The following is a 24,655-nucleotide window of genomic DNA, read 5'->3' as shown; positions in this document are numbered from 1 at the left end:
ATGTCAACAGAAAGATGACCAAAGGCAGTGCTACATTACCGTCCTTCTGGACAACGTTCTGTTGAAAGACCATTAAAAAGATGGCATGAGACCATTGAGACGCGACAACTAGGTCTAGTGCTTTAATTGGTTTATGATGAATATGTAAATATAATGTACCATAGTTAAATAACCTAAGGGTGTTTTAATTTCTAATCTCAGACCTTATTTGCTCATAGTAATTTTGGTTTCAGAAGTAAAGAACCTTTTGGAGAGGGTTGGGTTCAGGACTTGCTCGCCCAATTAATGAAACTAGGGACAACATTATAGACAGAGGATTCCTGAGAATGCTGTGTTGAAAATTTTCCATCTCTGAGAGAATATTCAAAACGTATCTTCTGTCAATCACTGTCATCTGTACACAAGTGGTGTGGGAGTAGAGTTCTTTACTTTTGGAACTGAGAGTAAGTGAAAAACCCGTTTTAAGAAAAACTCGCACTTTATGAAAAAATAATTAGTTACTTGGAGATTCGTTCAGAAAGGGTTTTATTGTATCTCATGATATTCTTTAAAGAACTGAAACCTTTAATGTCTTATACACATTATAAATCATATCCAGATATTCATATATGCAGCAAACAGAGAAAGTATTGTGATGGTGGTGGGGAGAAAGAAAAAAATTGATATCATGAGGAAATTACAATTTTCAGCATGTCCTGCAAAAGGTAACCAATTTTTATAGAATATTTCAAAAGACAGAATACACTAAAATAATTTTATGGAAAAAAAAGTTGTAATATATATATTACATTACACATTTGCAAGTAATCCACAATTTTATGTAGCTTTTCATAATTCTAATAAGGTTTACAATAAAGCTCGTTCTGCTTGCAACTTAGCCATTCTTTGCAATGATTTCTGAGCTGCTGCGTGAATTTTCGGATCCAACTTATCTGAAAAAATAAAACAAAAACAACTGATACACTTAGAATAATAATGAAACGGAAGAAAGATGTATTACCTTTAGACAGACTGATGAGTTATGATTACTAATATGTAATTATACATAACATGATGTTACAATTAAACCAATCTGAGTTGAATTAAACTACAAATTCTGTTGTTCTCTGTTCCTCTTTTCGATTGAAATTGTTCTTATGTTTATAAATTTCAATCGCCTCTCGGTGTAGCCTCGCGTAGAAATGTGGTGTGTCACTGTCAAAGAAAAAAAAGAGGAAGGCCTCAAGGTTAACAACGCCTGGTATCCGGCATTAAGGAAAACTAACATCAAACTCGCCCGCATAGCACAATTAAACACACAACCTCGGACGCGGATCGTGTAGGCAACAGCAAACCCGCCCGCGAAGCACATTCGAGCGCGGATCGAGGCGACAACAGCAAGCCGCCTCCCCCCTCCCGCACTATATATACAACAATGCAGCCAGCGCAGACTGTAATCGGCATGCGCAGTAGAACCAGTCGCATCAGCAATATACACCACTGAAGATGTTCACCGCAGCAGTGAATGAAATGTTTGGTCACACAACCAACAGACCACGGCCTCATAGCCCGGAAAACTCTTCTCCTATTGACGCCGGCCGTGAAAGCCTACACTCTAATACAGGTAAGACTGTTAAAATTGAATGAAATCCAGAATCTCAGAAATACAAAGTTAGTATCTACAATTCGTCTTACTTGCAAACATAATACTACTATACAATTAGCAATCAAACTGACGAATATTATTATTATACAGTGAAACCGGGATTTAACGTTTCTGAAGAGACTAATTAAAATTAATACAAAATGAAGGAAATTTAAATTTACATAGGTTTTGATGCTACACACAATCAAGTAATATCACATTAACACAATATAGAAATATAAATATTTTAACTTCGCAAAATACTGGTTTACTAATAATTACAGGAAGGTAAAAAGAGGAGAAAAAAAGTTTGTTTACTTAAGTTATAAAGAATAATAATCTCGATTTCATACAATAAACATAATGGAAGAAACTAACATTTATATATGTCAGTGTGCCCACATTTTCCAGAATTTTCATGTAGTATAAATTCCAAAACAAAGAAAGTTGGTCACAGCAAAAATGTTCGGTTATCTTTTACTTACAGCTAGAATGCATACAAAAAGCTTCAATCAATTTTGAAAACATAAGGTTAAAATCTTGTCCAATTTGACCTGGAATGACTCATATGCAATTTTGTGTGCGTAAAAAAAGAAATAAAAAGGCTTTGACACAGAGAGATAGCACATTTCGTTAACTAGACAACATTGCAGCAATCTCAGTGCCTGATTGCAGAATAGTGGCTGCATCTAGTCCCACCTCATGTTCGTAATTGTTCTGTGTTCATAATAAGGTATTTCTGCTTCAATAATATTTATGTATTATGTTATCAAACAGCTACTTAAATATTGAAACTGAGAAGTAAAATGGACGTAAGTATTTATTACACGCACTGGTAACAGATTTTTATATGAACCAAAATAATATATTTGAAGTTCAAAGCAAGACATTTCTTACATATTTTGTGTTTTCCTTGTATTGGAAACCGGATGGGTAGCTCTTGAGCATCTTCACATACGAAAACAAATGGACTGTCACTCTCGCCTTCAGGGAAATTGATACGGTACTCCTCTTGTGGCAAGCAATCTATTACATTCACACAACCCAGCAAGCAACTAGTGGGGTACTGTGAAGGAAATCGCAGTCTCTCACCTGTAAAATGACAACATAATGCAAGGCAATGACAAACTGCTTTATTAATGACACGAAATTCATCTGGATTTCGATGCAAAGAGATACATGAAGAAAGTTTAAGAGAAGATGTAGAGTTTTGTAACCAACCACAAATTAACCATTTTTTTTTTTTTTTTCATTTTAAAAGAAAATTTTTAGGATTTAATAATCTCCAACAAGGAGGCAAAGGCTAATTGGGATTTCCCAGTCTCTGATCAGATCAAACACCCTGATAGAACTGATATTTAACCCTTGTGGTGAATTTCAGTGAAGCCCAAAGGGTCTAATTAGTCAAATCCACTCTCCTCACCTCCATGCTGGGGCTGGGGAAGTGAGGCAATTGAGCAAGTGGACAGCTTCAAATACTTGGGGCGTACTATAAGCAGTAACATGAGCTGCTGCCAGGAAGTCAAAAGGTCGATATCTATGGCAAAGGAAGCTTTTAATAGAAAATGAGCATCTTCAGCGGACCTCTGGAAGAAGAACTAAGGAAGAGACTAGTGAAGTGCTTTGTGTGAAGTGTGGCATTGTATGGGACAGAAATATGGACATTACGACGAAGTGAAGAGGAACTACTAGAAGCATTTGAAATGTGGATATGGAGAAAAATGGAATGTGTGAAGTGGACAGACAGAATAAGAAATGAAGCTATGTTGGAAAGAGTGGGTGAAGAAAGAATGATGCTGAAACTGATCAGGAAGAGAGAAAGGAACTGGCTAGGTCACTGGCTGAGAAGAAACTGCCTACTGAAGGATGCACTGGAAGGAATGGTGAACGGGAAAAGAGCTTGGGGCAGAAGAAGATATCAGATTATAGACGACATTAAGATACATGGATCATATGTGCAGACTAAGAGGAAGGCAGAAAATAGGAAAGATTGGAGAATGCTGGGTTTGCAGTGGGCAGAAAACTATCAATGAATGAATCTCCAACATTTCTGAACTATACATATATACAGATTCTATCACAAGTGATACAATACCAGGTATGTTACCATTACTAGCACAACTCATCTTGTCCTTGGTTTTCAATTGTCTTCCTCGGACATTAAGACAAATGTTCGGAGGAGATCTAAAGGAAATGAACACTGAACCTACTTCCATCTAAATTAATCCAAAACAAGTTTATTAACATCTTACTTTAATTAGAGTTAGAAAATATAAATATTATACTATTTGTTTTATAGATGAAAATGCAAGACTATTTTTAAGTGTCAACCAAGTCTACCTAAAATATTCTTTTCAGAACTGCAACTGATTGGAACACAGGATGTGCAGTAAGAGAGAGGGCAATAATAGATGCTTGCATTACTTCCATTGGTAATAACATTTTAGTTGGTCTATAGTTAAATGTGATGGATGCAAGAGAGTACAGGACTGTTTCAGAGACTGAGCAATACTACTTCTATAGGAAATGTAACAAGGGAGAAATTAAACCTCAAGACATAGTTTAAAAATCCGAAATCTTCTCCATAATCCTAGCACCATGAATTTCTTATTCTTTGTGTAAATAGCAATGCTGAAAAAACGAAATTTTACAGAGAATTTGGATTAAGTTAAGTTACCTCCTTTTAGTACTTCATATATATGTTCTGTTTCTCGAATCTCCTGGGCTGTAGGAACCTTTGATGCTGCAGCAATCCAGAGACGACCTCGATGTGATGTGTACCAAGTCCGGCCCTCATGTCTACATACAAAAAAGGGGAGCATGTATATTAAAGTAACACACTATTTACTTCAGAATGGTCTCCTTGGTGGTCTTGGTTATCATGCTGACCACTGAATTTGAGGTAAGTGGGTTTAAACCTGGCTGGGGACAAAGGATCTTAAAGGGCGATGAAATTCTTAGCATATCTGTATACTGTTTCAGAAAAAGTGAAAATACAAAGTTTATTATTATTATTATTATTATTATTTATGTTGTCAGCAAACAGCTGGATATATTAAGAAGATTAATAATAATAATAATAATAATAATAATAATAATAATTAATACAGGCTTAATTATTATTTTTCTTTTTAAGATTATTTATACACGCTTTAACACCTGTGATCATATCGCATGTAGGAAATTTGAATATATCAGTAGGCAGTTGTATTGTTTGATTTTAGATTTTTGGTTAATGTTTATATTGGTCATTGAGAGGTGAAGAATCCAATCTGGAATTCGTCTTTGTGACTGAAGAAAACCATGAAAACCCCAGTAAGCTTGGTTGGCCATGAGGTTGGAAGCCGGGACCTCCCAAATACCATCTGAGCCATCTCGCTCAGTGCATAGTTCTTAAAACCGTATTATTATCGTTATTATTATTTGCTGTTGGCTCATGACGTCCTGGCATCACATGTCATTGTGATTTTCAGTTTTTCATAAGAAAATCCGAAATGGCAAGCTGCTTAGCACTAAGGATTGCAAAGCCAAGCAAACCATTTAAGGAAGGTGTATTTTTTCAAAAACTATGGACTGCAGTATTAAGCATTCTGTGTTAAAAGAATTATCTTCGTTTGAGTCAATAAGTTTATCCAACTATATTATATCCCGTAGTGTTGAAGATATTATGATCTAAGATCTCAAATGTCAACTACAAGAAAAAGCTAACGAGTTCATGTTATTCGATCATTCTTGTTAAATAATATTAATTAGTTGGTTTTTATTTTCAGTCAATCACTTATCAGGTTAAGGTAGCAGAAATAGATTCTGTTATATCAAATTACAATATATTAATAAGCATCACGAATATATTGTAATTTGATGTAACAGAATCTATTTCTGCTGCCTTAACCTAATAAGTGATTGATTGAAAATAAAAACCAACTAATTGATATTATTATTCACAAACTTATCTGAACTCTCAAAATGACATTTAAATTCTTAGTATCATAGGTTTATTTTATTAATTTGTCCTACAGAATAATATCTGTGATATTCACAATTAATATTTGAGGAGAAAAATTCGCTCCGGCGCCGGGGATCGAACCCAGGTCCTTGGTTCTACGTACCAAGCGCTCTGACTACTTAGCTACGCCGAATTCAATCCACAGCACCAGACCGAATCCTCCTCCTGAATTCGGCGTAGCTCAGTGGTCAAAGTGCTTGGTACGTAGAACCAAGGACCCAGGTTCGATCCCAGGCACCGGAGCGAATTTTTCTCCTCAAATATTAATTTAAATTCTTGTTAAAAGTACCAATATCGGTGATATTACCCAATTAGCTATCTTTATTCGGGGAGTTAACAGAAACCTTGAAGTCACAGAAGAACTTCTATGATAGTGTACATTTGAGAGTTTATATTGCTGTAATTAGCATGTATACTGATTAAACATTATATTAATATGACGAGTGTTTCAGTGAGCGTTTGAGGGAAAAGAAAGATAGTAAGTGACAGTTACGCGTACAGGAAAAATATTGAGTAATACGTCACTGCTATCTTCACTTGTTTTCTGTATTCTCCTTCCCAGAGCGTCATAGCAGGACTCATGTACACAAAGACTGACTCTATAGCTTGACTCGGCAATCCCTGATTTACAGGTTACACATCATCGACATCATTGGGGAAAACAAGGAAAGAAGAACCTATGTGTTGGATATGCTACCAGGAATTGTTCTCAAGGACTGGACTGGAGTGGACATGAACAATGAAACATTGATACCTCTTTTCACTCCATAGTCCAAAATATTTTCCTGATCCTTAAAGGGCAGGCAGAGTGCTCTTTTTCTGCATTAACTTTGTATATATTTTCGTGGTCCTCAAAAGGAACAACAATAGGTTTCTGCATAACTTGTAACATCTGATAATGGCCAAAAGAACTCTTTTTATTTTTTCTTTGTCTTTCCTTGTTTCTCCGTATACTTATGGTCCATAAAAGGACCATTATTCTGGATGATAAAAAAAATAGTAACTATTTCTCCTACAGTCCTGCTACCTTTCGCCACTGTATACACCCATGATTTTTATACCCAGTCCTGCATAATAACAAATGCAAAGGAATCCGATAAGTTTTCGTTTTTTCCTTTCTTTGGCTTCCTTGATGACGAAAATCTTAGCTCCAAATTGCTGGATGTTTCTGCGTCTAACCAGTGAAAAACCGATACATTTTGCATTATATTGAATACAGTGCAAGTCTTTCATATTTCATTCACCTAGCTATAAAGCTTCTTGTCTGTCACTTCTACATACCATTCATGTGAAACGTATTGCAACTAGGAGCTGAAATTTTCATTCAACTTACACTTTGATTCCAGAAACGAGAAGTGATGCCCATGGCTGATGCATACTCAGACAGCAACCTTCATCTATCATCTCAATTAATTCTCTATCCTGCACTCGTCTGTGAAGCATCATATTATTTTCTCCTTCACCTATAGATCTGTTTGATGCTGACTGCTGAAACTTTCCTATTGAATCCTGGAACTGAATTACAAATATGTTTATATTTTATGATAATTTATATTTTTATTTCACACTTCAAGTACCACAGTGCAGTGGTTTGTGTACCATAGGTTGAGAACTGGTGAACTACAGGACACAAATATTTGCACTTGCTGATACTGGCCTTTATTGAAAAGAAAATTTAAGTTAAAGGAGCTAGAGATTCAATTAATACACAATAAAACAATATATAAAAGATCTAACCAGAAAAAAATTTAAAGTTTCCAGAAAACTCACTACAGGTTGTGGATGCATGATTCCTGGATGCACATTACTGCTGTTTCGTATTTGTCCTCTGTCTTCTCTAATACTTTCACTGATTTCCTTCAATACACTGTCCTCTGCATCATAAAATATCTCTGACTCATCATCCTCCAAAACTTGACGTCCTGAAATATACAAATATTGCAATTCTGGCATACTGTCCTGAAACTGTACCACTCTCACTTTTAAGCTAATATACGCATCAGCATACAATGACATGCAATGCAACAGCCTGCATATTAGCAATGACTGTTCATCTGTTTAGAAAACATGCTGCTCATTTTTCGGTAATATATTTGTAAGGAAAATCGGCATACTGTTAAATCACATGCACTTCAAACTCAGATAAATGACTTGGGTCACCCTATGAGAAAAGTAATTTCTTAAGTTGCTGACAATCAGTTGCTGAGTGTAATCATGCTGACAGTATGAACAGTAGTTATTTATGTATGATTTACGAAATGTAAATCACTGAGAACAACATGAAAATTTCGAAGTATTCCTGATATCACCATTGCTAATAGGCGCATGATAAACAGGATTATTGTTTTCCTGGAAACTATTTTACCTCTGGAATATTTTATTTCTCCTGACATTATGCAAAAAGATATTGGAGAGTGATGTAGCAAAAAAATAAAACCGTTTTAACGTACACACCATATTTTTTTACATTATGATAGTTATAATCTACACGCAACTTTCAAACTGCTTGGAGGACCACACCTGCCATTGGTTAGCAGGTCCATATGACCTAGCCAGGACAACTCCACCGACCATCTGTCTTAGGGGATGTTTATGCATGCCATGGAAAATCAGCATGCTGAAATGGCATTTCCTCCATTTTTGACTTGGTCCTCAGAGCCTTGCTTGTTAAAAACAGGTTGCACCAAGGGAAGGTGAGAATGGGATTTGAGTAGGAGGGGTTATGGAAAGGACTTCACTACTTCTTGCAACCTTAAACAAGATTTTAATTATAGAAAAAGTAGCAGGTCTAAGAAAATGGAAATGGTAATCAGATGTGGTAAAAAAGATAATATGTAAAAACTAGAAAGCCCTCTTCCAATTTTATGTTTTGTGGTTTCTATCACTGGAGTACTTCACATTCTTCAGAGTAAATGAAAAAGTTTTTAGTAAGCAATGATAATACTTACTTATTTACAAATGGCTTTTAAGGAACCCGAAGGTTCATTGCCGCCCTCACATAAGCCCGCCATCAGTCCCTATCCTGTGCAAGATTAATCCAGTCTCTATCATCACACCCCACCTCCCTCAAATCCATTTTAATATTATCCTCCCATCTACGTCTCGGCCTCCCTAAAGGTCTTTTTCCCTCCGGTCTCCCAACTAACACTCTATATGCATTACTGGATTCGCCCATACGTGCTACATGCCCTGCCCATCTAAAACGTCTGGATTTTAAGTTCCTAATTATGTTAGGTGAAGAATACAATGCGTGCAGTTCTATGTTGTGTAACTTTCTCCATTCTCCTGTAACTTCATCCCGCTTAGCCCCAAATATTTTCCTAAGCACCTTATTCTCAAACACCCTTAACCTATGCTCCTCTCTCAAAGTGAGAGTCCAAGTTTCACAACCATACAGAAGAACTGGTAATATAACTGTTTTATAAATTCTAACTTTCAGATTTTTGGACAGCAGACTGGATGATAAGAGCTTCTCAACCGAATAATAACACGCATTTCCCATATTTATTCTGCGTTTAATTTCCTCCCGAGTGTCATTTATATTTGTTACTGTTGCTCCAAGATATTTGAATTTTTCCACCTCTTCGAAGGATAAATCTCCAATTTTTATATTTCCATTTCGTACAATATTCTGGTCACGAGACATAATCATGATAATGATAATAACATTTGAAAATAACTTAATAATAAAACGCACAAATAAAAAACACTAAAATCAAATAAGAATGGGTGAAAATCAATACATAATTATGATAAAGGTAGAAACAACCCTTAAAAATTCAAATAAAACAGGATAAAAAGTTGCAAATAAAGTAAGTACTACTATACTAATGAAACCGAGTACACTATTAGTCAAATGGCTAGAATAATGCCTTTGCACTTTGGTAGCCCAGGTTTGAACCCAACAGGTTCAAATGGAATTCGTCCTCGACAAACAGTGCTTGATGGCAGATTTTCAATGGGAGTTATTTCTGTTTCCTCTACTGACATTCCACTATTGCTCCACTAACCATCATCATCATGCAGTGCTATGCAGTTCGCCTTCAATGGCGCATTGAGGGCCATGCCTACATAGCAAAAGGAGTTCTATAGTTTCGGTGTGTCGTTCATAGCTGGGGATGCTTTGATGAATAATCAAAAGTCAATATCGTCAATCAGAGGGGGGAAAAAAAAACTAATAGATTCAAGGACAAATTCTATTACGTATACTGTCTGACATATAAACAACAAAATGACCGAATGTTATCATAACCACAGCCCTGCTTATCTCTAAAAACTCTAAGTTCCAATGTATATGCACGTATTTAGAACTTCTGAATAGTGAACCTGCAAAATCCAGAGTGATTTTCCTGTCTAGACGAGATGAATGACGCTTTGCTCGAAGTTCCTCTTCTTTCTGTTGCAATTTTTCTCGTTCTGCTTTGGATAGCCATACTGAATTGGATCTGAAGTAATCACTTTCATCATCAATGACCTTTGTACGTCTCTCACTGTAGAAAGAAACAAACCACATTATAGGAAAGAACTGCATACTCTCAAGAAGTATATTACAGATATAAGTCTGACAATTTGAAGGAATGATCAAAGACAGATATTGCTTCGTTTTACTGTCACTATAAATAAAAAGTGCAATATAAATTACACCTACTCTTTCTATTAAATTTTATGCAGTATCTACCATGTGAAACGATTTCAAATGAATAGTGTTATTATTATTATTATTACTACGGTGGAACCTCGATGCATCATTCCCGTTATCGTCGTTTTTCTGCTCTTTTTTGTCCGCTTTTTCTTTTTGATCCTGGAAATAGTCCCATATAAATAATGCTATTTCCCCCCCCCCCCCCCCCAGTTTCATCGTTACCCAAATTATCGTTTTATCGCATCGATCATTGAGAAATCACAGTTCCAAACCAATATTTTCCTGCATGGATAGTTTCTTTTACTTCATTATTTTCGAAGCAAGAAGATGCAGAAGATAGTGATTCGGGGACTGTATCACACTTTGTGGAGAAATGCAAAATGTATTACACTGCCATGATATGTAACGTGATTCATCATCTTATTACAGCATGTGAAATCTCCACTTGTGTTTGGTATAATCTGTTAATATGGAAATTAGTTATTACGTATGTGATCTGTGCTATGATTCTGAAAAGAAATGCAATTTTATAGTAACTTATTGATTAATCCGATTTTTCCACACAAGAGTGATGTGGAGGTGTACAAAACACTAGACATTATTACTTACTTATAGCTTTTAAGGAACCCGGAGGTTCATTGCTGCTCTCACATAAGCCTGCCATTGGTCCCTATCCTGAGCAAGATTAATACAGTCTCTACCATCATATCCCACCTCCCTTAAATCCATTTTTATATTATCCTCCCATCTACGTCTCGGCATTCCCAAAGGTCTTATTTCCTCCGGCCTCCCAACTAACACTTCATATGCATTTCTGGATTCGTCCATACATGCTAACGCCCTGCCCATCTCAAACGTCTGGATTTAATGTTCTTAATTATGTCAGGTGAAGAATAAAATGCATGCAGTTCTGCGTTATGTAACTTTCTCCATTTTCCTGTAACTTCACCTCTCTTAGCCCCAAATATTTTCCTAAGCACCTTATTCTTCAGCTTTTTTGAGAGCAGACTGGACGATAAAAGCTTCTCAACTGAATAATAACACGCATTTCCGATATTAATTCTGCATTTAATTTCCTCCCGAGTATCATTTATATTGTTGCTCCAAGATATTTGAATTTTCCCACCTCTTCAAAGGATAAATTTCCAATTTTTATATTTCCATTTCGTACAATATTTTGGACACGAGACATAATCATACACTGCCTTTTCGGGATTTACTTCCAAACCTAACTCGATATTATTATGGAATATATTACGCAGTCATTTTACTTAAAGAGAATTGTCGTCTTAATGCTGAGACTTGTTTAGTCGGCTGTGCTACAACACAGATGCCAATCTCCACAGTGACAAGTGTTTCTGTTGATTGTTTATGTTCAGTACATGTTTACATGCTTAGACACGTACAGGAAAAGTATCTTTGTAGGATTACTAAAGAGCTTAACAAGTCTTGGCATTATTTTCATGCGATATGGTATAGGCCTAATTTGTGACGCAGGTTCTAGTTGCATATAATGCAACAGTAAGGGCTAACGGAAGCCCATCTACTTTAGACAGTAGTATTAATTTTATGGGAATGGATTTGTGGTAACACATATCTGCATTGTAAATGTAAGACGAATCTAGGTTTATGATTTGAATATACTTCATTTCTGTCTAAATTATCAATAATAACCAACATAAGGAATAGCAAACTAATTTCTAATGCATACGTTATCCTCAACACACACACATGACTTGGTACACTGGTGTGAGAGGTGGTAAAACTCTACCTTTCTGTTTACCTCAGTATCATTCTTATCTGAAATTCACTATAGAATTGTAACATGCACGAAACAAAAGCTAACCAAGACTTTTTCTGCAAGAAATAATGTACCAGTATATAGTTTTCTAATAAAGGTGCAATCAGGGTAGCCAATCTGTTGTTTATTTTATATCCTATTTAAGCAAACAATAGAATTTTTAAATCGCAAGTTTACAAAAAAAAAAAAAAAAAAATATTACGAGACATGTCCATTATGATTTTACATTATTGAACATAATTGTTAAAAATTAAAAGCATGAATTATGTTGGTCTTTCTACCTTAAATTGTCTATGGAACAGTGCAATGCGTCTATTATATGCCTAAATATGGTAATTTTTATGGTTTCCAATATTATTGTTTTCCCGTATTTATAGTTTTTATTCCCTGTTCCCCTAAAAAACGATGGATCGAGGTTTCACTGTACTATTATTATATGTCTAAAATGTTTTAAAATTATTTCATATTTTATTTAGTTAACATCATACGTTTAAATAATATAAATGAAATAACATTTCTGTTTTAATAAAGATATAGATGCAGAAAGAGGATGATGACAGAGAGAAGAAAAGTGATGGAAATGGCAGTAGCAACAACAGGAGGAGGAGGAGGGGGGAGGGGAGGGGATGGGTGTGGGGAGGAGGAGGAGGTGGTGGTGTGGCCTGTAAAGCAGCCTGTGCTCATTCTAGTTATGTACGCTGACTGCTTATGAAGACAACATTCAGATTCGAAAGAAACTACAAAACTTGCCTTGTCCTGTCATATTCAAGCAAACGATTTCTTTGCTGTATGGCAGACTCCAAACCTTCAGGTTTCTTTTGATCCACAAGTTTCTGGTATAATTGTTCAGCTTGCTTAGATCCAGACACTAACAACTGCTGTTCTTCTCGGGAACAAACCTATGCAATCAATATGTTTAATTTATAACAAGACACTTTAGTTAAGTATTACTATACAATAATTACAGTAGGTAAGCGAATTTATCCATTTCATCATTTGCCATGCTAATATTTTTTAAGTGGATAGCTGCCTTAATTATTTATACCTTTTGACAGCATCTACTATTATACTATTCTGAATGTTCTTCTGTCTTACCAGATTGTCACAGAAGAGGCAGGGACCAGAACCCTCTTGCTCACACACGATACGACCACATTTGAGGCAGTTATTCACTAGCTTGTGTTTACTTGCTTGGCAATCACATCGATGACGACCTAAAATTAATAAATCGTACACTATAACACAGCTGAATAAGTGTAGTGACAATTTTCCATCCCGAAGACCACTGTCTAAATCCCAGTATAACTGTAATTTGTAGTAAGCAAGGTCATGTTTGGAACAGGTTTGCCATTATTTTATAACAACAAGATTAATAATAATAATAATAATAATAATAATAATAATAAAGGTAAAAAAGGTAAAGGTATCCCCGTAACATGCCATAAAAGCACTTGGGGAGCATGGAGGTAGAGCCCCATGCTTTCCATGACCTCGGCATTAGAATGAGGTGGTGTAATAATAATAATAATAATAATAATAATAATAATAATAAAGATAAAAAAGGTAAAGATATCCCCGTAACATGCCATGAAAGCACTTGGGGAGCATGGAGGTAGAGCCCCATGCTTTCCATGATCTCGGCATTAGAATGAGGTGGTGTAATAATAATAATAATAATAATAATAATAATAATAATAATAATAATAATAATAATAATAATAACAATAATAATGAATTTGGCTGGGTCACTGGCTAACAAGAAACAGCCTACTGAAGAATGCACTGGAAAAAATTGTGAACGGAAGAAAAGTTTGGGGCAGAAGAAGATATCACATGACAGATAACATTAAGATACATGGATCATATGCAAAGACTAAGAGGAAGGAGGAAAATAGGAAGAATGGAGAATGCTGGGTTTGCAGTGAAAGACCTGCCCTTGGACAGAACACTATGAGTGAGTGAGTGAGTGAATGAATGAATAATAATAAAGTCAACTTCGGTTATAGTGAACCTCTGCGGACCAGCATATTTCATTCACCATATCCAAGGTTCACTAAAACCGAAGTGTGTGTTTTTATACTACTGACGTTGCTATATATACAATATTAATGTCCACTTGGGACAGACCACGTTCAATATCAGTAATAATGTTCACTTTATCTTCCAACTTAAACACTTTATGCTTCGAAATTCAGATGTTCACAGTTCGAAACTTGAATTTAATCTGGCCATGTAGGCAGTAGGCACTGACCAATTTCGCACCTTTTCCCACTAGAGGTATGCCTACTGTGTACTCTGCCTTGGAATTTCCCCAGGTTCACTTTTACAAAGATGTGGGAGGGAGGGTTGATGACCATTATTCTGTAATCCTTCTTGTATTTACCCTTTGGTCATCACTCTACTCGCTTTTACAAAAGAAAACACTTTCTCTTCCTATTCTTCGAATAACCTCTTTTAAAGAAGTCAGAACTAATCTTTCCTTTCTCCCTCACTGCGTAAGTTACACTATTCTCTTTAACACGTTTCAAGGTATCCAGGAAGCTGAACAAATCCTTTGTCTTTCAATGCTCTTAAGGAGTAGATGATTTGAGATTTTGTTCTCAACATATTCTTGGAAGTTTATAAGAGGAAGGGTTTCCTAAATTACCATTTTGGCCATTTTAAAATTACATTTTCTTGGGGAAATTCTAGTTTTAGGTTTACTACAACCGAAGTGAGGGTTCACTATAAATGGAAATATTAATGTACTTTATAATGTATGCGGGTCGGGACCAACGATTTAGGCTCACTATAGCCGAATGTTCATTATAATCGAGTTCACTATATCCAAAGTTGACTATGATAATAATAATAATAATAACAAATAATAATAATAATAACAATAACAACATAGGCCTACCTCTGATTGAGGTTCTGGCTGATCTGTACAGCTATTATCAGGCAGTATATCTTACTTGTCAATATGTGTCTACTTTTTATGTGTCAATTTTATTATCCAACACATATTTTTGGTATTTGGTAGCTTCATAAGTTAGGAAGTTAGGCAACCCTGTTTAGGTGATGAGAAGGGAAGGATCCTGGAGAGCCATATTCTTGCAGGTAAGTAATCCTGGAAACTGGGTAGTTGTATGCATGGCTGACATTCATTATTATCGTGTTTAATGCAAAGAAGTCAGTCTGGATTTGAAAAAATAGTAATTTTATGGATGTGGGAGGTGAGAACAGTCATGGCCAGCGTACAGCTGAAACAGACACCAGTTTCCCTAGGGAGACTGAAAACTAGAAATATGCTGCAGCATCTCAGTTTACTGCTGTTAGCATAAGTAAAAAAAAAAAAAAAAAAACACTTCATTTTATATGGACTTCGATTGTCAATTTGTTCTTAAAAAGACTAAGTAAAGTTTTACTCATTTATCTAGATTGTAACTAACCTTTCAGCAGAATTACATCTCTAGCCTGGCCATCTGATGAATAAATATTAACAAACTTGGATTTCTTTTTTCCTTGAAATTCCTATTAACAAAAAGCATTAATTAAGAACAGAAATAATTTTCTATCATTTTACAATCATCATAAATGATATTGTATATACATAATATGTAAATTTAACATTGTCTACCTTCACATTCTCCTTTGGTGCAACATCTTCTGGCTGTCCTTTAGATTTCTTCTTCTTCTCTGTCTGCGTAGGAGGAATATATATTTCTTCCATTTCAGATTTTTTATACCCCTGAACATCTTGGGCAAGTCCGGAGACACCTTAAAAATACATAACAATTAACAAAATGAGTAAACCTACATATTTATTTTAACTATGCAAAATATATATACCCGGTACACAGTGTACATAAAATAATGTAATAAAATAATAACAAAATATCTAATAACATGATCAGAATTGAATTATGGTTACTGTAAGATGTTAACAAAAGTTGGGAGATTTTATTCATGGCAATAGTCATTGTTGTTTGAGCCGTATGTCACATTTTTTCTGAAAATGGCGAATTTAGAACAGAAAGCTCGCTGTGTAGAATGGCTAATTCAGACTAATTCAACAACATAAGTTCAAAGAAATTATAGGACAGTCTACAATACTCATCATGCACCTTCTAGACGTGATATTCGGCTAAGGTATGAGAAACTTATGCAAACTGGTAGTGTAGGAAAGGCAAAACCTACAGGAAGACCGAGTGTACCTGAAGCTCAAGTTGCAGCAATAAACGAAGCTTTCCAACAAAGTCTATTAGTGCATCACTAGAATTACAAATTCCACAATCAACTATCCACAAAGTCCTTCGAAAGGATCTTAAGCTCCTTCCTTACAAACTTAAAATTGTGCAGGCTATTACAGAAGAATGAATTTTGCCGTGGATATGTTGCACAGAATAGATGAAGATAACAATTTCTTGCAAAGAGTGCTGTTTTTTGATGATACGACATTCCATTTGTCGGGATGCATAAATCGTCACAATGTTCGGATATGAGGATCTGAGCTGCTTCGTATAGTGAGGGAACATGAGATAATCCTAAAGTCAATGTGTGGTGCGGACTTATGTGTGATCAAATAATCGGACCATTCTTTTTCGCAGAAAAAACGGTGACATCTGGCGTGTACCTAGATATGTTACAAGAATTTTTACTACCTCAAATTGCGCAACTACCAAATATCTTGATTCAACAAGATGGGGTGCTTCCGCACTGGTCTCTCCAAGTAAGACACTTCCTTGATGACTCTTTTCCTGGACAATGGATCAGCAGAGATAGTCTAATCCCTTGGTCTCCGAGGTCGTCAGATTTAACACCACTAGATTTCTTTATGTGGGGTTATGTAAAGGACAATGTCTATAGAACACCCATAGCTAATCTCCAAGTCTTACGTGTAAGAATAAGAGATATCATTTCTACGATCACACCAGTTATGCTTAAAAAAATTGGAACAAAATTGACTTTCGATTAGACATTGCATGGGCAACAAGAGGCGCACATGTAGAAACTGTGTAACAAAACTCCCAACATCTGTTAATCTCACAAAGCAAACAGAATAAAAACATGTTCCTTGGTTTCAAAGTTATTGCTGTGTATTCTTACATTATTTTATGTAGAATATATATCTGTGTGTGTGTGTGTGTGCGTGTGTGTGTGTGTTTTTTTTTTTCAATCTTTATTTGGACAACATGCTCCATTACATAAGCAATCCTACATGTCTGGTTTGTGCTTGCAGGATTACAATGTTCTTACAATCATATATGCGACAGAATTTATTACTTATAGGGCAATGTAATTAATGCTATTGTGACTAGAATGAATATATCATATTATAAACTTAGAAATAATTTTGAATAGTGTATATTATATGTTACATTGTTATTAAGTATTCTGATATTCTATTATGAGACTTGTATCCTACATTATTATTTATATTAACTTAATATAATCATATTTTATTTTACTCTATTTTGACAAATTTTATATGTCTGAATATAATCCCTCAACTAATGTCTTATTGGTATTTATTACTTATTCTTAATCTATTTTGTGAACTCTTTTTCTGTATAAGTTTAAATTCCAATTTTATAGTTTTTTTTTTTTACCTTAACGTGTTCAACATTTCGTTATCTTAATGCTATACGTTTCGTCTACTTTCTAGATCTACTTCTCTTATGAATTTACAATATTCCTTCAAGTATTTTTCCATGAGATCGGTCTTGTTCGGTGGCCACCTTCCTCCTTTGAAATTTATGATCATTTTCAGTTTGTTTCGGGGCTTGTTGTATTTCGTGCACTCGAGTAAAATATGATCAACTGTTTCTTCACCGTTATTGCAGCTGCATGTTGGGTCTTGTATGATGCGGAATCTGTGGTAGTACGCGTTGATTTGCGAAGTGGGAAAATCAGTGGCAGCTAGCAAAAAACGGTGCGGAAACAAGAAGATATTTTCCACAGGTCTCGCAGAGACTAGCACTACACATACCTGTTTCAGCTGGACTGACAACCATGCTAACTGGTGTGTGTGTGTTTGTAAAGGTATCCCCTATACATGCCATGAAAATGTTTGGAGGGCAGAGAGGTACAGCTCCATGTTCTCTTGACTTCGGCACTAGAATGACGTGGTGTGATCACTTAAATCTACGTCCATATTGACTTTGATTTCGCAATTAGAAAGTCTGAAGAGTTTGCTGAATGTCTCTAAACTAATTTTTTTTAACTTACCAACTTGGCGTTTCTGTAATAGTTCCATGTAGAACTGACGATGCTGAGCATTGCTGAAGTTGAGGAGAGTTTTAAGGTAATCTTCAAGATCTCTAGCATTTTCAATCGACAATATATATCTGTAATAGATAATATAGTTCAAAGGAAAGAATAGAAATAATGCATATATTTTAATTTAATTACAGTATATAAACCGTACTTACCTGAAAAATTGGCTAGCAATAGAAGTTTTGTTAATACTATTTATTCATTAGTTAGAACAAAATCATAATTTTAGGTTTCTCAGTTAGTTTTAAAACTGAAAATATAGCTCCACGTATGAGAGAAAAGTGAATGGTTCAGACTTAAGTAGCCACTAATGAGGAGGTTTGGCAACCTAGAACATATTATGACTGTATTTCTCTAGTATCAAAGTAAATTTGAAAACTTCTTACAAAATTCAAGATACAGAGAGAAGGAAAATTTATGCATGAAGAGCAGAATAAAACAGTAATTTGGGTATTTCCTATTTGAAAGACTGCTAATCTAGCAACAAAGACAAACTGATTTAGAATTTAAACTTCCAAGTTACACATTTTTCAATCCTTTATAAGAGTATTTTACAATGAACTATGCATTAAAAACTTTTTGACACTTATTCAGTTCATATAGAACTTTAACGAGTACGTAACACTATTTTGTTTATCACTACACGTAAGTTATTTTATAAATTAGTTTATTTCACTTAGGCCTGCGGTAATTTATTGTACTGTACGGATCTTTTTTATTATTACTTCATTTATTTATTTTGAGGAGAGCCCAAAGGCTAGCACCTCACCCTGAGGCTTACTGTGCAAACTCCTTATATTTTGGGATGATTGTTGGAGTCCTTAGGATAGCATTTCTATGAATATGTGATTCACTGCTTGGTATCATCTTATAAATTCAGCTAGAACATCCAGTTCTGACGGAATTCACATAGGCAGGAACGCCCTTTTGTCTCCCTTTTCATGTTCTGTGGCCTCCTCAGATCGATGGTATCTATTTGTAATTCATGTACTACATCCTGCTGCATCCAATATTGATCTGAAGATTATGGCGCCACAGATACCGTGACTCACCAAGGTGCCATCTGTCCAAGAACTCCCTGGTGTTCAGTAGTCTGCCATGAAAGCCCCTACGCTTCCCTGGATCTGTGCAGCTCCCCAGACAGAAGACATCTGTAGGTGAATCACGGTACTGTGTTTGTTATTCGACCTGAAACTATTGAAGATGTAGATTAAGTTGAAATTAATGAAGACGAAATGAGTCCGAGGTCCTATGTCGAAAGTTATCCAGCAATTCTGCTTCAAGGGTTAAAGAGGAAAATCTAGAAAAAATCCTAACCAGGTAATTTGTCCCAACCAGAATCTTTACCCAGGCCTGCTCATTTCATTGACAGACATGTTAACTGTTACTCCAAAGAGGTGGACTGCATGGATCTTACATCAGCACTGTTGCTTTCAGGTGTAGAGGGCTATTCTGAGTAAAAAAAAAGTTCTTATAAACATATGTCCAATTTTAAATGGATGTGGAAATGGAGCTGTTTGAATGTTATGCATAACAAGCCTTGCAAATGGTATGAAGGAATGACAAACCAGCTGACTAGACTAAGATTCACTGTGTACTCAGGTTTCAAGCAGGCAACCCCACTCGTTCCTAGGTCAGCTCCCTCCGTGTATCACAAACCGGTGTTCAGGGAATGCTATGGAATGATGACATAATGAATGTTGACGAAATGATGTAGATATCTAATATGGGGAAATGTGAGAACCTCGAAAAAAATTACAACTTCGACCTTTTCCGCCACAAGTGTCACTATGGCACTATTGTATTGATTAAGGCTGGAAGAGAAGGCTTTATGGCCTTAATTCTGTCAGCGAAAATAAAACATTCTATTCCATTCTATGAACCAACCTTAAAGAAATATCATATTTTACATGTTTTTGTGAAAAAAAAAAAAATCCCCCTAGTTGGGACCAACTGACGGTTTAGATTAATTATATGAGTGTGCCGCGGAATTTTAAATTACAACTTTAGTGTGCCACATGTTGAAAAACGCTGTCCTAAATTTCTGGTAAATTTTGTTAATTACATTCTAAATCTTCTCTCTTGCTCCTTCAAAGCTTTAAGATAATAATTAAACAGTGCGCTGAAGACACGAATAGTAAATTGTTATTTATAACACATGAAACTAACAGAGGATAGCCAGATTGTAGATGTTTATCTCATATGTGTCTTAAATTACTGATGTTCTGATTCATGATGATGATGATGATGATGATACCAAGTTTTTGTTAGGGCCACTAATCGTTTTAGTTTGCAGTCACATATACTTTCATCATAAAATCGTTTGATATTTACCTGTAAGCTCCATTTCAATGCACTGTTATAGACCCATCCCCCTCACACTACTTGTTATTAGACCTAATTACCAACATACAAGAGGGCCAGAATGAAGGGAAAAATTTAGAACACGGACTGCACCTGCAGAGCAGAGTCAGCATTTGTCAAATGCGCATCATCATGTTCTCGAAAAGACACTTTTCAGTGCCCGACGCCCCGCATTTTTCATGTGCTACACGTCGGATCATCATCCATGTGATGTACTGTATTGAAAGTATGGAACGGTTTTTAGGTTGAAAGTATTTGTAGCTGCAAACTAAAACACGTGTTTATCACTTCATACATCTCACAGTAGTCAATGAAGCAAAAAAAAACTTGCTGCCTTCTTTGGTGATGAAACACACAGCTTCGTTTCCCAAACACTTGGAGAATGACATTAGTCCAACACAAAATAAGGTTAGGTTCGCTCAATTAGATTTCATAGATATTATTACTATTTTAAACGCACTTACTGAGTCAAGTCTTGCGGCACCGGAAAGTCTAATATCGCAGAAAGTTTAGTATTCACCCAATTAAATAATCCTTCTTTATCACTGTTACCAGCCATAATTGAAAATAACAATATCTTGAAATTTGTGTTAAGTCAAATTCCTTACACCGGTACCCAGAGAGCAACCCGTTAAATGTCACAATTTTTTTTATACTCTCAGCCAGGTTGTTGCAGGAATACATGAAAATGGTTTCTCTCAAAATAGACAATTATTAAATTCCGTATGACGATCCTCTCTGACATACGGCATAGAAAGTGGCGCGCTATAGAATTTTGGCACATCTCATAACACAGCGTAAACTGCATTGGGAATTATTTGTTCTTAATGTTCTTATAGCAGTTGTGAGTGAAGCTGAAGGACTACTATAAATCATAAATTCTAAATACATACGAAATGGTTAGAACCAAGGCAGAATCGAGTTCTATTAGAGGTACTTAGCTATCTTGTTGCATACCTACAGATATTTTCATTAGTATAGGCCTACCTGTACTATATTTCACAATTCATTACATTGTTTTTAAAATTCTTTTCAGTGGCTGGTGGAAAAGCTCCCAGAAAAGTTGCTCATATTTCATCATGTAGGCCTAATTGTGCTACTGGGAGTTCTGACCCTATGAAAGGTGAGCTGCTACACATATACAGATAAAAGTAGGCCTACCGATACAGAGTATGGTTTAGTTTAATTATGGTAAATGACTTCTCATGTTTACAGGAGGAAACTCTTATTTTCCACGCGAAACTCCAGTATGGCAGAAAGAAATAACTACATTTTTTAAACCGGCTTGTGAAACTAGAGGAGAAATTGGAAGTTCATCTGATGAGCAATGTAATGTTTCAAAGGTATTACCAATATTACGTCTTTAGGATATTGGTAACTGTAGGAATTTTATTTTAAAATTAATGTATTAAACAGTGTATTCCATCATTTCAGGAAGTCAGGGTCAAGGATTCAACTTCGGAAGGGCCTTCAGGATCATGCTGTTAGCTTTAAAAATGAAGATTTGTAATGTTAATTTCTTTCATTTCAAAGTTTGTGCTACATCGAATTAACAGTTAAACCAGTTATATATGATTTAGATCCATTATATTACCCGTCATTAATGTTGTGCATTCATAAGGAAATTTCGCTGTAATGTAGAAATAGCTCCTTTTCACATAAAAGATGATTTTGGGAATTAAGTACTGGAATTGAATTGTTTGGTCAGGGTTGGGCAAACTGATACAGATCCTAAAAAATAACGATAATTACCATCGAAAACATTTGGTTTTTAGATGTAAAAGCAAATAAAAGTTTAGTATATCACATTGATATTATGAACAGTAGAATTTTCAAGAGTTATATTAATATTGTAGATACAATGACATTTTAGATCGTCTCACACCAAAGATTGAGTGAAACTTCGATCTTGCTATGCACCACGGGCGAAAAAAACCTACTTAAATTATTGAAAATAATCTGTGCATTGTAGCACGACTCTTTTAAGAGTAATGATGTGATCACTGCAAAAGCTAAACCCATCCCAAATAGGTACCTTCCATTCTTATATACCGGTATCCAACCGATGACTTTCTCCGACATTTCCACAAGAAATCACCACCTAATCCAGTGGTACCACCATGATGTGCACTACGGAGGAAAGTATTCCTTCCTTTGGTCCCGGGTAAATCTATTTTTTGTACCGGTCTACCAAAAAGTGTATAATGCTAAGCATATCAGAAGCCTGAACCAAGCCTAACCTGTCGGATTCTTAACCTTACGAAAACTCTCTATTTGTCTATCAAAAAAAAAATGTATATATGTGTGTGTGTATATATATATATATATATACACACACAAAGTATACTAAAAGCCTGAAAAACCAAACAATTTGTCACTGATCACCGATCTTATTTTATTTTTTTTTTTAGATACATGTACATTTGTAGTTACACTGTCTCTTGTTTCATTGCCATTAAGAACAACTCGGCATACATTCTCGATCCCACCATCAGATTTGAGACACATGCAGATCAACCGCATGACGTGGACAGTGAAAAGAAACGGATCTATGAACCAACAATCCCGTTCTATAAAGATAAATATAGCCTGTCCCACATTGATGTAATAGGTCTGATGGTGGGAGCACAAGGTACCATACCCTCCTTCTTTGCCAACAAATGTAAAAACCTGGGGCTAACACACAGCATTGTGAAGGAAATAGCCATTAGTGCCCTCAAAGGATCGGTTCAGATATTGAGAAATCATTTGTATGGGAGTGATAATGGAAATTTCAAATTATCTTAACCAATGGCTGTTGGTTGGTTTAGATATCAATGCCAATACGTAAATCCGTACTATTATTTTTCTCGCGGTATATGGCATTCGTATCATTCTAACCTATCTGATATTTTTTCTTCCCCCTTTCTTAACTGTAAATGAGCACAAACGCTACTTAGGTGTAAATTTTTCTGACATTTTGTATATTCGATTCACTCATCGTTTCAAATGCATATCATTTTACCTTTTAGGTCTGTTTCCAAATTATATGTAATACGCTTTGTCAAATCTGGCAACCTTTTCATAAGGGAAGCTAACTTTCTTTCTTTCTAATGAAATAATGAAACACTAATCAGTCGTTACTTCAGTGTGTGATGCATAGCGAGATCGAAGTTTTAATAAAGATTGTAATTAATTTGTAAGTTTTGTTTGTAATAAAGAATTATGTTTGTGTATTTTAGTTAAATGTTGAATACGAACAGGAATGTTATGAACTATTGTTGTAAATGTTACAGAACAATGTGTAACATTTTATAGAACTGGAAAGAACCATAAATCATCTCAATTTTTACTACGTATAGTCTACTTTTTTTTTTTTTTTTTAATTTACAGTCATCATAAATATGAGTAATAGAACAACAAAAGACTTTAAAAGTCCAGAGTTGTTGAAAGATAATTAGATTTAGGATTAGAATAATTTTGCATATAACGACTTGTGAATATATCAGAACATACAGAGAGTGGAAGTAAGATGTATACATGACAGTGGGCAGTTTAACTACATGTTTAAATGATATATCCATTCATATACTTACGTTTTATGTACTCTATTAAAGTTCTGTAACACTTAGCAGATACCAATTTAAAGAATTTTTAAATATTATCATTATTAAATTTTATATAAATGCTTGTACGAGAATTCTGCGCATTGGATATTCTTGATTGTAATTAAAGTGACTGAAGTTGGTATTTTACACGATTTATAAACAAATCCAGTTCTGAAATTATATAACATTAACTTACAAGTTTGCCCATTCCTGCCCTACTTTTTATAAATGTAGTGTAGAAATGTTCAAATTGTAACCTTTCTTGGATGGTGAGGTTAAAAATACATGTAATTATATTGTACAGTTTATGTTTTGGAATTACCTTTGATATGTATTTTTTAAGGAATAATAAAAGGACAAGGTTTTTGTATGT

The 24,655-nt window shown here is 35.2% G+C and overlaps 2 protein-coding genes across 2 annotated transcripts; one reads left to right on the top strand and one right to left on the bottom strand.

The window, feature by feature from the left end:
• Positions 1 to 543: 543 nt before the first annotated feature.
• LOC138699791 (activating signal cointegrator 1) lies at positions 544 to 21,346 on the bottom strand. Its single transcript, XM_069825947.1, has 12 exons — positions 21,160 to 21,346; positions 18,284 to 18,402; positions 15,693 to 15,832; positions 15,505 to 15,586; positions 13,169 to 13,287; positions 12,820 to 12,972; positions 9,957 to 10,116; positions 7,401 to 7,552; positions 6,964 to 7,145; positions 4,302 to 4,423; positions 2,522 to 2,716; positions 544 to 932 (listed from the first exon to the last, which is right to left on the bottom strand). The coding sequence occupies exons 1-12, from the start codon at positions 21,252 to 21,254 to the stop codon at positions 847 to 849; spliced, it is 1,605 nt and encodes a 534-aa protein (XP_069682048.1). The 5' UTR covers positions 21,255 to 21,346; the 3' UTR covers positions 544 to 846.
• On the top strand, positions 21,062 to 24,654 carry LOC138699793 (uncharacterized). Its single transcript, XM_069825953.1, has 5 exons — positions 21,062 to 21,103; positions 21,358 to 21,628; positions 21,732 to 21,818; positions 21,911 to 22,038; positions 22,130 to 24,654. Exons 2-5 carry the CDS (start codon positions 21,592 to 21,594, stop codon positions 22,181 to 22,183), a joined length of 306 nt encoding a protein of 101 aa, XP_069682054.1. The 5' UTR covers positions 21,062 to 21,103; positions 21,358 to 21,591; the 3' UTR covers positions 22,184 to 24,654.
• Position 24,655: the final 1 nt, after the last annotated feature.

The sequence above is a fragment of the Periplaneta americana genome, chromosome 5, assembly GCF_040183065.1.
Source record: "Periplaneta americana isolate PAMFEO1 chromosome 5, P.americana_PAMFEO1_priV1, whole genome shotgun sequence".
NCBI lineage: Eukaryota > Metazoa > Arthropoda > Insecta > Blattodea > Blattidae > Periplaneta > Periplaneta americana.
Note: the sequence above shows the minus strand (reverse complement) of the source record. Positions and strands in the feature narration are given on the sequence as shown.